The sequence below is a fragment of the Physeter macrocephalus genome, chromosome 4 (genome assembly GCF_002837175.3).
Source record: "Physeter macrocephalus isolate SW-GA chromosome 4, ASM283717v5, whole genome shotgun sequence".
Lineage (NCBI taxonomy): Eukaryota > Metazoa > Chordata > Mammalia > Artiodactyla > Physeteridae > Physeter > Physeter macrocephalus.
Genome location: NC_041217.1, coordinates 69340639 through 69356563, shown reverse-complemented (window position 1 = coordinate 69356563; position 15925 = coordinate 69340639). Strand labels below are relative to the sequence as shown.

The 15925-nt window shown below is 54.2% G+C and overlaps 1 protein-coding gene and 1 long non-coding RNA gene across 2 annotated transcripts; one reads left to right on the top strand and one right to left on the bottom strand.

Moving 5' to 3' along the window:
• Nucleotides 1-4289: 4289 nt before the first annotated feature.
• VSIG8 (V-set and immunoglobulin domain containing 8) lies at nt 4290-12506 on the bottom strand. The gene is made up of 7 exons (XM_007129613.3): nt 12305-12506; nt 8342-8517; nt 7582-7783; nt 7240-7458; nt 6369-6488; nt 5856-6033; nt 4290-4926 (listed from the first exon to the last, which is right to left on the bottom strand). The coding sequence occupies exons 1-7, from the start codon at nt 12351-12353 to the stop codon at nt 4644-4646; spliced, it is 1227 nt and encodes a 408-aa protein (XP_007129675.1). The 5' UTR covers nt 12354-12506; the 3' UTR covers nt 4290-4643.
• LOC102979147 (uncharacterized) lies at nt 8524-15925 on the top strand. The gene is made up of 4 exons (XR_449378.4): nt 8524-10881; nt 13476-13547; nt 13988-14088; nt 15865-15925. It is a non-coding gene; the product is annotated as an uncharacterized lncRNA (long non-coding RNA).

The window sequence follows — 15925 nt, the reverse complement described above, 5'->3', positions numbered from 1 at the left end:
AGCACAGGCTCTGGACGCGCAGGCTCAGCGGCCATGGCTCACGGGCCCAGCCGCTCCGCGGCATGTGGGATCCTCCCGGACCGGGTCACGAACCCGTGTCCCCTGCATCAGCAGGTGGACTCTCAACCACTGCACCACCAGGGAAGTCCTATTCCATTTTAAAGATGAAGAAATTAAGACTTTGGGAGCTTAATAATAACGAGGAATCTAGGTTGGTCTGAATCCAAAACTGAGGACTTTTCCTTTGCATATGTGGGCATGACTAAATCACAAATATTTAGTACAAGTTTTCTTCCTCCCTCTTTTCCTTCTTTCCTCCCCAAGACACCCAGCATGGGCCCACCATCACCCCAAACTCAGCCACTCTAAAAATGAGCTTGACAGCTTCACCCCATCCTCCTCTGCTCAATGTCCTGCCTTGTCAAGGGCTTCAGTCTCCTCCTTAACAGTGTCCCATCCTGCTGTCCTTCTAAACTATAACCGGAAAAAATAAATTAATAAAAATAAAAATTTAAATTTAAAAAAATAAATAAAATAAAATACACCTGGGAAGGCTGCTGCGGGCAATGGCCACAGAAGGGTGGCAGAAGACTATCTTGTCCTCTCCTCACTGGCAGGCACAAAGACCATGCCCATGCTTTTCCAGATTCTCCAAAGCAGCCACCATCTCCCTGCCTGTACAGTTCCACATCTCTCAACACTCTTTCCCTTTGCCATGTTTTTCCTAATCTAACTGCAAGGAATTGAATGGAAACAATTTTGTTTCCATACACCAGGGATAAATGAAATGATTCCTCCAGGTGGGCTGGGTGGACAAAGAGCGTAAACTCCAGAGACTCACCTGAGGCTCCCTTGGAGCAGAGGCTGCAGGGCTAAACCTCCAGACAGGTTGCTGCCTAAGTTGTGATTGGGTAATTAATTCTCAAAACTCCTTTGTTTCCAGCGAAGCATGGAAAAGAAAAATTAATCCCTCCCCAGAATCACACAATGTGACTGGGCCTAGAGTAACTGAAATGTAACAGGGCAGCAAGCATAGTTATTCTACTAGGAGCACAGAAGAAAAATCACTGGGATTCCATACAGCCATGCTCTTGAGAATTTCAGGTTTAAGAGAAGATGACTAGAGAATTACTTCCTAAAACCTAAGCAAGAGGATTAGAGAAGGAACTGAGTCAGGAAGGACTCAGAATGTCCCTTGAGTAGATTTTCCAGGGTTGGATGCCCTGGGAGACCCATTCATGGAAATTCTGTGGATGCCAAGTTAGGTTTCTGATGGTTACCAAGGACACATAAATTATCTGAATAAGTTTTCATCGACCAGAGGAACTAGAAATCAGTTTCCGCAAGGCTGGGACACAAAAAGGCAGAACTAGGAAGTGGGATGAAGACAACTGACTTGGTGCTGTCTGTGTCTCTCTGGAAAAACGAGAAAAATCAAGACTGAACTTAAGATTCCCTCTCTATTTATTTATTATTTTTGGCTGTGCTGGGTCTTCGCTGCTGCGCGTAGGCTTTCTCTAGTTGCAGCGAGCGGGGGCTACTCTTCGTTGCACTGTGTGGGCTTCTCATTGCAGTGGCTTCTCTCACTGCGGAGCACGGGCTCTAGGCGTGCGGGCTTCAGTAGTTGTGGCATGTGGGCTCAGTAGTTGTGGCTCGTGGGCTCTAGAGCGCAGGCTCAGTAATTGTGGTGCACGGGCTTAGTTGCTCTGCGGCATGTGGGATCTTCCCTGACCAGGGCGCGAACCCATGTCCCCTCGCAATGGTAGGCGGATTCTTAACCACTGCGCCACCAGAGAAGCCCCAAGATTCCCTCTCTTGAAGCAACATTTGTGTACACAGCCTTCTGCCTGCCTGGGGACATGGTCTGCCTAAGTTTTGCAAGCCAATCATTAAATGCAGCCATTATGAAAATTTAAATTATATCAATTTACAATTAAGTGAATTCTACTGAGACACAGGAGATAAGTACTCAAAATTCATCCCTTCCTAATTAGTTTCTATAGTTCATGATTGTCTCAGTTCTTGAGGTTATTTACTTCGGCAGGGATGGTGTGATACCGCACATTTCTCACAACTCCATGCCAGGACATCACGCTGGTAGCCTGAAAGCAGCCATGATCGGAGAATTTTCTTCAGGGAAATAGCACATGATACACATCAGGGCTTCCCAGCCCCCTATACCCTCAACCTCGCTCCCAAAGCCATTTACCACCAGAAATGTTCTCTAACACTGACGAGGTTTCACGAAGGAGAAATGAAAAAAGGTCAAGGTGTCCCTGAAGCAAAACCTTAGAAGCAGAAACTTCCCTCCCTCCTCACCCAGAGGTGATGAGTGCAGTGATAATTTATTTAGGGATTTGGGAACTCCCCTGGCTTCCCTGTTGAGTCACCCTGACAAAAGTTGTTTGCAGAGTCTCTAAAATCTCTTACTGCTCTTTAATGAGCTTTTCTTGCCAGAGCCTCGCTGTTCTCACCTTTCAAAGGAAGGCTAAATCTGAGCCCAGCTCCCTGGTTGCTAGAATGGGGAAGATGAGGTCATTCAACACAACCTGTACAGCTGACTGACTCTGTCCCTCACCTCCTTGCAGGAAGCTGAGCTGGAGGCTCCTCAGACTGGGAGAGCCCTCCCCAAGTCACTCTATTCAATCCCCTGCCTTAGGGCAAAAGTGTGCCAGGCCCAGCGCCCTGCTTGAAGCTCTAACTATTTATGAACAAATCATCCTATAGGTGCTCATAAATGTTTCCAAATAAATGAGGGGATGGATGGTTCCTGCAGTCCTGTTCCCCTCACTGCTTAATCCCCTTACACGCTGTATCCCCGTCCATCCTCAACAATCCCCACCTCCCCACCCTCACGCCAAGACATTTGTTCCTGGCTTCCTCTGTCCCACCATCACCTCTACTTTCTCTTCCCAAGCTCTATCAAGGCAGAACCAGAGATGCCATCACCCTTTTGCAAATACCCAAGCCAACCAGAAGGGTTTCCTAGGTACGTACAACCAAGCGGGGTTTCGGGGCTCCCTCTGTCAACAAACTCTGAGGTCCATCCATACCCTACACTTCACACGGCCACAGGGTAGAAGCAGAAAGAATTAGGAAGTCCAGCTTCTCCTCAAGAGAAGAAGAGGCAAAAAGAAAAGGAAGCGCCTGGGCTCTCAACAGGCAGGTGACTGGGCAGAGGCAGGTAGAACAGAGTGACCTTCAAGTACTATGCTCTTCAGAAGACCCTCAACCCCTAGACTAGGCATCGGTCCATTTGTGCGCCTGTTGCAGTCATCCTGTATGGAGTACAGCCACTTGGTCCACTAGAGGCAGCTGAATTGGAAATGTGATGCTTAGGGCTCCCTAAGAGTAGAACTTGGACCAAGGGATAAAGACTATGTGGAGTCCAAAATTGGGTTGAATAGGAGAAATATGGATATCTCTCCGACCATCAGAGGCCAAATGGACTGCTTTGGGAGGTAGTGAGATGCAGGTATTCAAGAAGAGGTCTTTTGTCAGGAATGCAGTAGAAGGAATTCAAATGTCAAAGAAAAAGCCTGATGTCCTAGAGTCAAACATGCCTGGATCAAAACCTGTTATTACCTTTGTGGCCTTGGTTAAGATAACTAGATCCTCTGAGCCTGAGTTTCTTCATCTATCTATATAATGGATACTGCACCTCATAGGATTAAAGTAAGGATTAAATTAGACAAAATATGGGAAAGCACCTGGCATTCAGAGGGTGCCCAATGAATGTCAATACCCCTTCCATTAAAAAAGGGACTAGGTTAGATGACTTTGGTCTTTCTACCCCCAGAGTATGACTCTGAAACCCTTCCTGGTTTTTGAGAAGGATGGCATACATCTCTGGGAGAGATAAGGAAGTCAAGATTTGGTAGGTAAGGGGAGAAGGAAGGAGGATGCTGAGAATAGTCAAGGACTCTTTAGAGAGGTCATCCCTGCCAGTACCTTGTTTCCTTTCTTTTGATTTCTGGAATAAAAGAAAAAAGTGGGATTCTGGATTTAAAATCAAGTCTGTTTCCCCATCTGCATAGGGAAGGGATAGGATTAGACAGCCCCTTCCAGCTCTAACTGTTCCCGATCTAAGGAGGGGGAGGGGGGAAATGGTGCAAAATGATGCCGGACGACAGGGAGCAACGCGCCCCCCCCCCCATCCCTGAGCAGGGCCCACCACCCTGACCGCATGCCCAACCCCTCCGTGGAATCACAGTCATCTCAGACTCGAGTCTTACATTTTCTTTATTGTGCTAACACTGCCGCCTCGGACCTCAGACCTCACGCACACAATTTAGTCCAGACCCCCACCCACCCGGCCCCCGGGGCTCTCTGCCTTGGCGGGGGACACCCGGCCTCCGGCCTCCAGCGCTCTCGGACACTTCCTCCCCCCTCCCTCTGCCCGAGCCTCAGGGCCCCGGGGACGCGGAGAGAGCCGAGATGGCCTCTCTTCCCTCCCCCGCCCCCTCCCACTTTAGGGGAGAAGGCGCAGCCGCCCAACTCAGCTCCCGAGGGAAACTCTTCCAGGCTCCCTGCCGCCGGGCGGCCCTGGGCAGGCGAGGTCGGCGCCGCCCGAGCGCGTCCCCAGATGCAGGCAGAGAGCCCGCACCCTCCTCCTGGCCCGGCAGAAGCCCGGCGCCGCGCGTTCACACCAGGAGGCCGTCCTTGCGCGGCAGCGGCCCCTCGGCGGCGCAGTCGGCTGGCTCTGCACTCTTGACCTTGACGCAGACCGGGGACTGGTCCTCTTTGCAGCCTAGAGCGGCGGCGGCGGCGCTGGACGCCAGGGCCAAGTCCTCGGGGCCTTCGCAGTGAGGAGGCGCGTACTGGAGGTGCAGGGAGCGCCTGACCTTCTGCATCGGGTACCCCAGGAGTTGGGAAACGCTGCTGCCGCGCCCTTTGGCCTTGCACCCGGGCGCCACGTCGTCCTCTCTGTGGAAAACAGCAGGCGCGCGGGTGAGCGGGCTCCTCCGCGACGCGGCGTGGGCACGGCCTGGGCAGAGCTGGGGGCTCTTGGCAACCTCTCCTCTCCCGCGCCTCCCCTCGCCTCTCAACCTCAGCCTCGACCTACTCTTCTCTGCCTCTTCCTGGGCCAGCGACCCCGCAGCACTCCCGGGGGGCACCATCCCCACCCTCCAGACAGGGCTTGTCCACACGTGTCCGGACAGCCCACGGTAGGCAGGCAGCCCCATCTAGGCGCCCTCCACTCCCCTTCTGATCTTTTCGCAGGACCACCGGCTCGGATCGAGGGCACCTTGGAGATCCAGAGGAGCTGCTTTCCCTGTCCTTTCCTTAACTAACCTTGACCTTGCCCTCTGTCTCTCTATCTCTGTCTCTGTCTCTGTCTCTCTCTCTCTCTCTCTCTTCTCCTCACCTGCCTCTTAATCTTCTCCCTCTTTTCCTCCATACCCAAGGCATTGCGATCATTAGCACTGCTAGTCTTGTTCTATTTTTATTTCTAGTTTGTTTCTAATATAAGTTATTAGCGCTATTATTTATATTAATGAGCTCTTCTTAAGTAAGCATGTCCAAGAGTTCTCACCGGTGCAATACAGGGGAAAAGTGAGAAAATAAATACAGGCCCTGCCCTGCAGGAGCTTACAGTCTAGACAAGACAGACAGGCAGGTGCAAAGACGGGAGGGAGATGGAGGGCAGGGAAGCAGAAGTGAAGACTGGACATGGGAAGGGGGAGAGAGAAAAGCCATACGACGAGTGGCCGGTCAACATGCTGGGGTCCCAGCACTCCATGGCGATGGCAAGCAGGGTTGGGGTGGGGGTCCCAGCCAGCCGGTGGCAGGCAGGGGTGAGAAGGGGCAGGGCGCCAGCCCCCTGCAGCACAGCAGCATGCATCAGATTTTACCTGATATCATTAGGCAAGTCGCAGCAGGCCTTTCTGCGGTCCTCACCACCGCAGCAGAAGGCACCGTGGGGCCCCCTGCAGCAGCGGCGGACAAGGCACCAGATGCCCAAAGTCAGGCAGCCCAGTAGGAGTAAAGACCCCAGCACTGCGCCAATGATTATTCCTATGCGCCAGGATCCTGGGGAGAGAAATAAAGATTAGTCAGGCTTTCTGAGGCCTGGCAGATGCCTGGCTAACCAGGAGTTGCAGGGGCAGGGTGTCTGTGGGAAAGAGGATGGGGGACCCAGGGGATCTCAGGGCCCCTGGACACACACGGGGGAATATATGGGGAGATGCAAGTTAACCCCTCATGTTTGCATGTTTCTCCCAGGGCTTCCCAGCTGCCCTTGGCAGAGCTATGCACTGATGGCAGCGGGAAGGCAGAGCCCGCTGAGGCTCCAAAATACAGCACAAGTTCCTCCAGTCCAACCCTCCCAGCCACGGGGCCTCCAGGGCCACTGCTCCTGCACCCACCTGAGACCTTCACCTCCACCACACATACGCTGTAGCCTACACGGTTGGCCACTGTGCACTGGTACTGCCCTTCATCCTTGTAGGAGATGTCCTTCAACACCCACTCACCGTGGGTCATGCCTGAAATTGAAGGAGCATCAGAGGGCTATGGTGAGGCCAAGGCGCCTGGTCTCTGAGAGCTTCACCACAACCTAGACCACTGCAGGGTGGGGCATGGAAGGAGGGAAGGGTGTATGCACACACACAGGTCCACCCCACTCTCAGGTGAGTCACCTTCCCCTTGCTGAAACAGAGAGGCAAGGAAGGGGCCCTTTCCCAGCAACAGGAGAGAAACCATGAATTCACTCTGTGACCTTAAGGAAATATGTCCCCTCCCTGAGCCCTGGTCTCCTCATTTGTACAGCGAGGACAGGGTTACACCAGAGGAAGTCTAAGGTCTCTTCGAGCTCTGATAGTCTTTGATTTTGAGTACTAGGCAGCTTCTGCCTGTGCCAGAAGCTTTATACACCTCATCCATTTAATCCGTACACGCCCCTGGAAGATTGACATTATCATTCCCTTTTCATATACTGTAGAATGAAACCAAGGCACAGAGAGGTTAAGCCACTTGCCTGAGTCTTGTAGCCAGTCATGGTCCAGCCAGGATTCAAGCCCAACTCTATCTCAGACCATGCTCTTTCCAAATTAACCATAGTGCTTTCAACTGACTCTCTCCTTTTGCTTCCTCTTCCCTCAATAGCAGCATCTGGAACAGGCTCAGAGGAGGGGTCTCCCACAGGGGTTTTTTGTTTGACTTGGTGCCACTGATGAACCAGCGAAGCCCCAGCGGGACCCAGCGTCCCAATCTTCCCCTCTCCCCGGGCCCCCTCACCTTGAGTTATGGTGCTGTAGAAGGACTCGTCGTAGGAGACCTCAGAGTGGAAGCTGTTCTGGTATGCGTAGGAACTGGCACGGTAGGGGATGCGCTCCTTCATCCTGTCCCACCTGTAGGTGATAGGCGGGCTGCCCCTACTGACAAAGCACTTCAGCACCACATCGTTGCCATATGACATGCGGCCCTCAAACGAGCACATGGGCACCGCAGGCCGTGCTGCAGGGAAGGGGGCAGTTGTGAGCCAGGGTCCAGCCAAGAGGCAGAGCCAGGCTCGGGGTGGCCAAACCGCCCTTGGCTCTGAAGTCTGGGGCAGAGGAGCTCAGGGGAGTCTGGTCATACCTAGGACAGTGATGGTGACCTTCCGGGTGGCCACGGTGGTCTTCTTAACCCGGCACTCATAGGTAGCTGTGTCGGATACCTGCAGGTTCGAGAAGCTGATGGAGGCATCGTCCAGGCTGGGATCTGGGGCTGCAAAGCGGACCCTCTGCTGCAGATTGGGGAGGTCGCCATGGTTGACCCTATTGTCCCGGTAACTAAGGAACTGTGAAGAGAAGACAACAGAGATGGTGAGACAGGGAGAGCCAAGGAAGGCCTTGTGGATTGGCTGTCTCGTGCAATTCACTGAACTTTTCTGAGACTCGGCTTCCTCGGCTGAAAAATGGGAACGATGATGCCTGATCCACTGACTTTTAACGGAATGTGTGAGATCAGATGAGATCAAGCACTCTCTGCCTAACGTCTACCTTCCAGGGGCATATGTGAGGATTAAATGGGATGAGGTGTATAAAGCTGCTGGCACACAGAGAAGCTGGCCGGTACTCAGAATCAAAGGCTGTCATAAGAGCTGGAAGTATATTGTCTGGGCCAGGACAGTGCCTCATCTTCCCTTTGGGGTGGGGTGGGAGGAAGCTGACTGACTGGCTGACTTCAGTGGTGATTACAGAGCTCCTCCCTGTTCCCTCATTCTCTGAGAAGCCCTGGGGGAGGTTCAAGGCCTTGGTTTTCTTATCTGTCCTGCTTTTCCCCTCAGGGTGCTGGCTGCCCAACAGGTAGATACCATGGAGTGTAGAGTAAGGGGAATCCTGCGCCCAGCACCTACCACATTCTCCTGACGTGAGGGTTCCGGGTTGACCTGCATCCACTCGATGCCCAGCGCGTTAGGACCGTAGTCCTCAGGGTCCAGGATGTAGGGGCAGCCCAGCTTCACACTGTCACCTTCTGCCAGGTGCAGGACTTCCTGTTCTTCCCCACTGATCCGCACAGCGGGCAGCAGTGCTAGGACACAGGCGGGGCAGATGGGGTAAGAGGAGCGGGACCAGGGCTTGGGTGGTCAGCTTCAGCCCCCCTCCCTCCACCGTTCCTGTCAGTGGCAACCCAGGGCTCAGTGGGGGTTCCACAAGGAGGAGGGGCTGCTGTGAGCGTGTGCATAGGTGTGTGCGTGAATTGATAGACGCATGTCTCTGCAGACTTGTGTAAGCATGTCTGTATTCTGTGATTGTGTAGGGTTGCAGCTATACGGTTTGTACACATATATAGCTGTTAAGAATGCTTGTATGGGGGACTTGCCCTGGTGGTCCAGTGGTTAAGACTTCACCTTTCAGTGCATTGGGTTCGGGTTTGATCCCTGGTCGGGGAGCTGAGATCCCACATGCCTCGCGGCCAAGGAACCAAAACATAAAACAGAGTGATATTGTAACAAATTCAGTAAAGACTTTAAAAACAGTCCACGTCAAAAAAACTTACAAAAGGGCCTCCCTGGTGGCGCAGTGGTTGCGCGTCCGCCTGCCGATGCATGGGAACCGGGTTCGCGCCCCGGTCTGGGAGGATCCCACATGCCGCGGAGCGGCTGAGCCCGTGAGCCATGGCCGCTGGGCCTGCGCGTCCGGAGCCTGTGCCCCGCAACGGGAGAGGCCGCAGCAGAGGGAGGCCCGCGTACCGCAAAAAAAAAAAAAAAAAAAAACTTACAAAAAAAAAGAATGCTTGTATGTTTGCATGATTGTGTATCCATGGGTGGGTGTATACACATATGTACATTGTATGTTTACGAGTGTTTGTGGCTGCTTATGTGTACTGTAGGGAGATTCATGCACATGACCAGGTAGAGTGCTTATATATTTACATGACGGTGCATGTGTGTGTGTGTGTGTGTGTGTGTGTGTGTGTGTGTGTGTGTGTACAGGCACATGGAGCACATAGAGTTGTTAAATGCTCTGATGGAAGAGACTCGTTGGTTAAAAGCCACCTCTGTCTGGGCCAAGTGAGGTGGTCGTGTCTAGAGGCAGGAGGATGGACACCGGGGCCCCTGGAGTCCCTTTCCAGCCCAAGGAGCAGGAGGACGCGTACGTCTCTGTGTGTCTGTGTATGACGGCGCATGTCTGCGGCTGTATGCCCGTGTGACAGCGAGTGCCTGGCTGTGTAAGTGCCCTGAGTGATAGTGCATGCCTGTGCGTGACTGTGACCAGGAGCCTAGCCGGGTCTGTGCGTGGTAGTGAATGATGGTGCCGGGACCACGGCCACACGCATCTGTAGGACAGGTGAGCCTCGCGTGAAGGCGTGCGGCATTGTGCGCTTTGCGTCCTTCCCCTTGTGTGATCGTGTGGCCACCTCTACATGTTCGCTCCAGTTGGGACCCCTCCCACTGCTGCCAGCCTCAGCCCCACTGAGTCAGCCTGGAATGAAGAGCCAGGATCTGGAAGCTCAGGACTGATCTCTCCCTCCCTAACCTGAAGCCCCAGGCAAGTGCTAGCCCCAACCGGTTGGACCTAGAGAGGAATATGAAGGTGGTGGTGTGCCCAGGGCCCCAACCCTGGCTGGGCTAGCAGCATGCCACCTCCCAGCCTCCTGCAATCCTCCCCTGCCGGCGCCTCACCCAGCCTGGCTCACTCTCCTCCTGTGAGAGTCAGCAAGTCCTTTGGAGCCCCAGACCTTGGTCTCAGCAACTCATCCTGCTCTGCCCTTCTCTGGCTCTCTCCTGGGACCACCTTCACACTTAGAGAGCATCTCACACACACAACTGCACACTGTCACAGCCAAAGAGATCAACACATAGACACACTCTTATAAGCCTTCAAAATGCAGATACCTACCTATGCAGTCCCACCTTCTCACACACACACACACACTGTCGGATCCATACAGACACACATCTACCCACAAACACGAGTGCGTATTAATCCAGAGGATGCACCCGCTGTGCACACTTAGAGCCCCACATGTGTATTCATGCAAGACCACACATACCTGCAGAAGCTTAGTCCGGTTCTAGAGAGCCAGCAGGCACCCTTTCAACACCCCTAACAACTCAGGCATCACTGAACCTGCCCCTCGGAATCCTGGCTGGGCCGTCAGCCATGTCCTAACCCCCCTAGGCTCCAGGGTAACCCAGAGCAGGCAGGCTAGCTGCTGGGGCTCTAACGGGACCTGGTGATGCCTCCTCCAGCGCCAGGCCAAGCTAACACCAGCCCACTCCTGAGATAAGGATCCTGATGCCATCTGCCAGGTCCTGGGCTATCACAAGGCAAACCAGGAATGAGCCAGAACTCAGCAGAGAGCAGAGGCCCCACCCTGGGGAAGGACTGCCGAAAGCAACCCACAACAAGAGACTGGTCTCCATGCCCTGGGAGCCAGCCGGACAGGAAGGTAAGTATTCCGGGAAGGGGGCTTGAGAAGGAAGGACAGGCTGGAAGAGAGTGCCTGCATCCTGCACTAGGCAGAGTGTCTGCCCTTGTCCCAGGCCAGGGAGCCTCACCCTAGCCTTTCCATCTCCCTAAAAGCTTTCTCAACCTCCTGCCAAGGGTTCCAGCCTTTCTGCACCCCTCGCTCTCCTGGGGAAGTCGTCCCTGGTGTCTCAACTTCATTCCTCTCGCCGTGGCACTGAGGAAGTACTTCCAGGGAATGTGAGAGAAGAGAGAGGCTGGAGGGAGGGAAGGAAGTCACAACAGGCTCGCCAGGGAAGAGGGCAGACACCTCAATGGTCATGTCTACTCTAAGCTTGTTAAGTCCTTTGTGAATTTTTCAGCTTCCTCCAGAGCTCCTAACCCTCCCTCTGCAGATGAGGGAGGGGAAGAAAAGGGAGGGGAGAAAAGGTGGCTCCCACAGAGGGTATTGGTGCATTATGACATTAAGACACACTTTACACAGAGATGTCCCAGGTCCCCACAGCACAGCTCCTGAGTGAGCTCTGCCCAGCCAGCTCTTGCCAGACAGAGAGGATGTCGCAGGCATCCTGCTAGAAATGCAGTCATTCCCACATACACTCTCACACCAAGGCTGAAAATGACCCCCTTTCCTGACCTCCTCCCCCAGGCCCCCTTAGCCTGAACCCAGACCCCCACGAGGGTCTCAGAGCCATTTCCAGCAATGCCCACACAAATGGGCCCTTGCTGGGACTTGCCCCATCCCAGGCAGGCAGCCATGATGTCCAATCCTGAGCCCTGCCCTCCAGACATGCCCCAGGGAGGGGGCTCTGTGAGTTACCCTCCCCACCCTCCCAGGCTTATCCTAGAGGGGGTGGGTGCTACCATGGAACTCTCACCGCACAGGGCCCCTGAGCAGAGGTCTCAGGCCCCGGCTCTCCCTGGCCCACTCACACTCCACCAGCCTGAGGCTCTGCCCTCTCGAGGCAAGCAGGGTTGGGGGAGAGGCCCTCCTGCTGGAATCACAGAGACCAATGGAAAGGGAATCTTTCCCAGGCTCTTCCTCAGCCCCCAACCAGCTTTGCTGCTCACCTGCCCCTCCTACCCCACCCCCGGATCCCCCAGTAACTCAGGGCGAGCGCTATGCTCCCATTCGCAGCATGTGCATACACGTATGAGCCCCACACGTTCACAGACACGATGAAGAAACATCCAAAAGCACGTGCCCCAAACCTTCAGGTGCAGGGCTCTCCTGGGGAGAGGGCCCCTTGGCAACATCCAAACCCTGGTAGCAGCAGGGTGAGGGTGAGCGGCATCCTGCCAGGGCATCTCGGTCCACCTTCCAGGTTCCTCTGTGCGCCCTTCGCTGCCCTGTTCCTGCCCATCCGGCGTCATGCAGGCACCCCTGCCCCTCCCCAGCCCCATACCTGGGCTCAGGCACACAAGCAGCAGGTGAAATGCTCCGCGGACTCTCATGTCTCTAGGCTCAGTGTTTCCTCCGCCTGGGCTGGGATCCCTGGTGCCGGTGGCTATGGGGCTAGCAGTGTTGGGTACGTAGGTACCAGTAGACGGAGGGGGAGCTGAGGGCCCAGATGCTGCCCGGAGTGGCAGGAAGGTTCAGTGAGGGCCCGGCTGGGGAGCAGCTAGTTATTACTATGAGAGGGAGGGGGCCTGGTCCCCGCCTTGGGGAGGAGTCCCAGGAGCCCTAATTATCAGAGTGACAGAGTGGCTTTACCTAGGAATTACCCAGCCCTTTCCCAATCTCTTCCCTATGCTGAGAGTGGTGCAAGACGGCCAACGGGACATGTAATTAGACACCTGTTAATCTGCCACTTCCTCCTGGCCCCAGCCTCAGGGTGATGACAGTTGCCCAATTTTACAGTGTCCACGGAGCTCGCCTCACCACACATTTACTGCCTCCTTCCCCAGGGGAAATGGAGAAGAGGAAGGAGAGGCCAGGCTGGGGATGGTAGGGTGGTCAGGCCTTGAAGGGCTCACACTGACCCCAGGGCACTGGTGTCTGACACGTCCGCCCAGCGCGGGCTCCAGCATTCCAAATTGCGGTCCCCTCCTCCTATCTCTGACCCTCCAGACCCCCTCCCACCCAGGTCAAAGTCTGTGGGAAAGGGCACCAGGGAAGGGGTCACTGGGGCTGGAGGGGAGGTCCCAGCAGATGAAAGGGCCCCAGGACTTCAAAGGGAGTCAGGCCTCCTGAGCTGAAAGAAGGAGGGAAGGGGTGTGTAGGGGAACAGGGTCTTCCCCTGGCTGTCCCCTCTGGAGCTGTGCCCCTCACCCATACCTGACATGAGGTCACCCCCAGGTGCAGGGGATCCCTGGGAGCTGGGGGTGTTACAGGGGATCCAGACCCCCACCTCCCACACAGATCTAAAACCAGTTCAGTGAGGCCTGAGAGGAGAGGGACCAGGGTGTGTGGAGTGAGTGAGGTGAGTGGACAGGTGGGTGAGGGGCTGCTAGGGAGAATACCGCCAGGAGGGCTGGGAAGGGGGTGTACCTGAGTGCCTGTATACCCCCTCACCAGGATGTGTCCTTGCATCTTTGTTGAGGAGCGCCAAGCCCCTCTACGTGCCCCTCTTTTAGGGATCGCTTGGTGCCCTGGCTTCTATGCACAGGAAGGGAAACCAAGGACCTCATAACCTGGACTGGCATCAGGTGACTAAGCCATCACAGTTCTGGGCAGGTTGGAGCTGCGGTGGGGAGGTCCTGCTGGGTAGAGGGAGAAGATGGGTCCCAGAACAGGCCTTGGGCCTCCCCTGGTTTCCAGGACTGCCCCATAAACAGCGGTAGGGGTCTGGTCATGAGTTGCCTTGTTCAACAGCTCAGCCCTCTCAAAGGAATCAAGGGCCTGCCCCCGTCGCTGACAGATGCACAAGAAGGGTGGTGGGGGAAGGGTTTTGGAGAGAGTTATGGGGCTCAGGATGCTGCCAGGGCCCACCCCCTGGGAAAAAATAAGACAGAACAATAAGGAAGCACAAGGACTCCGTGCATCTCTGCATTCCAGCCCCCCCAGCTGCACTCCCAACAATAACAGGGTGCTCTGGGACCCACAAAATGTACACAATGAATATCCTTATTTCCTTATTTATTTTGAGGATTATGGGGTTGTCCTGAGCACTCTGGAGAGCAGGGATCATTATCCCCACTTCACAGATGGGGAAACAGAAGCCTGGAGAAACATGAGGATTCAGCACAGGTGATGCTGCTGGGGCCTAAGTGGGGGGTATGCAGGCGTCCTGACTCAATCCAGAATGGACCAAGAAAAGGGCATGGTGACCCTATGGGTTACCAGACCCACCCATGGGGAAAGTCAGTGATGGGTGGAGGGGTGAACAGGTGGGACCAGGAAGAGGGAGTCTGAAAAGAGAGGAGTAAGTTCGTGGTTCCATTAGTCTGAGGTATAAGGCTGGAGTTTAACTGGGTTCTGGATTTTAGCTGGTGTTAGAGTTGGAGTGAAGGCTGGAGCTTTGGGATTAAGGTTAGGGTTAGTTAGGTGGAATGATGAATCAGGTTGAGGTCAGATTTGAGGTTGGGATGAGAGTTAACACTGAGGTTAAGCCTAGAACAACAGCTAGAACTGAGGCTATAGGGTTCATGGCTGGGATTCATGTTACGATAAGGAATAGTGTTTTAGCTTTAGTGTTAGAGCTTTTCCTGGGAATACAGTTAGAGCTAAACTGAAGGCTGGGGAGATTGATTTAGGATTGGATTTATAACTGTGTTAGACTTTAGTTTGGGATTTGAGTTAGAATAGGCTGTGGTTAGGGTTAGAACTTGGGTTAAAGATATATGGACAGAGGATTCATGGGGATCAAAAATTAGGTTTTATTTATGATATAGAAAGACCTTAGCCTCCATTCACTAAATCTAAGTTGGGTTAGAATTTTCATCCTTTCGCTCTGGGAGAATACAAATGGCACATGTTGATTGGGGTCCCAAGATTTTGGCAAGAGTTCCAGATACACATGAGCCCATCTCAGGGGTATGAAGCAGCTGAATCCCACAACAAATGTAACCTCTGAAATTCTGCTCCACGACCTAAGCTCACCATCTGGTCAAGCTCCCAGAAGGGCATTTGGGGAGGGGGATGCAGGAACGTACAGCAATGAGTGGGGCTCTGACACCAAATTGAACTGGAAGATGGGGTCCATCAGAGGCAGTTTTACTAGGGAGGAGGGGAGTCCCGGTTTTGGAGTCTAGGAGACGGGAGTTGGGGAAGACTGAGGGCCTAGATGCTCTCGGAAGAACAGCCACTTTTGAGGGCTCCATACAGGGGCCCCTCAAAGCCTCAAAAGGCAGGGCACATTGTTGCTCTCCTTTGACCCACCTAGGTCTAATTGCTACCTCCTTGCAATCTGGGGCCCATTAAAGAAACTGTCAGCATTCCTGCCCTGTGCCCTGAGCCCTGCAAGGGTTTTGAGGGGGCAGCGTTGGAGTGAGGGCACTGGGGCATCAGCTCAGTTTTCGTAGCACAAGTCCAGCCCATGGCCCCTCCCCTGGGACCGGCCCACAGCTCACATTTCTCTGTGGGCTTCATCCTCAGCGGAGGAAGAGGGCCCATTCCTGGGAGGCCACCGCCCCCAACACATCCCTGTCTTCTTCCCCACCAGTCTCAGCCCCAAACATCCCATTGACCCATCCACTTCCTTTTCAGGTCCCATAAAGGTCTGGACAGATCTCTCGGAGACTATTGGGATTCCCTCTGTGCCCCCAGGGAGAAAGAGATTGGGAGAGGCAGTGGTTAGAAAAGGAGCAGAGAAACACATGTGCCATCCAAATGGCCCGACCAGAGGCTGAGAGAGAGATAGGAGGCAGAGGGCCCAGGCTACAATCAGGGTCCCAGCACACCAGTTTCCAAAAGGGCCCCTTGCTTTTCCCTGAGTAATCCATAGCTCCCCAGGGGCAGAATGGGCCCTCTTTTCTGCATACCCCCCACCCAGATTGGGTTGTTTTTGCTTCTTTTCTAAGGCAGAAGCAGAAACACAAAGACAGAAGCTTGGAAAGGAGTGAACAGAGGTACAGAAGCAGAGCAA

What these genes read in the sequence shown, in the direction of transcription:
- VSIG8 (XM_007129613.3), bottom strand. Translation starts at nt 12,353, where the DNA reads ATGAGAGTCCGCGGAGCATTTCACCTGCTGCTTGTGTGCCTGAGCCCA. An exon ending in GCTTGTGTGCCTGAGCCCAG is followed by an intron (nt 8,518 to 12,304) that starts GTATGGGGCTGG and finishes CCTGTGTCCTAG; the next exon opens with CACTGCTGCCCGCTGTGCGG. An exon ending in CTACAGCACCATAACTCAAG is followed by an intron (nt 6,489 to 7,239) that starts GTGAGGGGGCCC and finishes CTTCAATTTCAG; the next exon opens with GCATGACCCACGGTGAGTGG.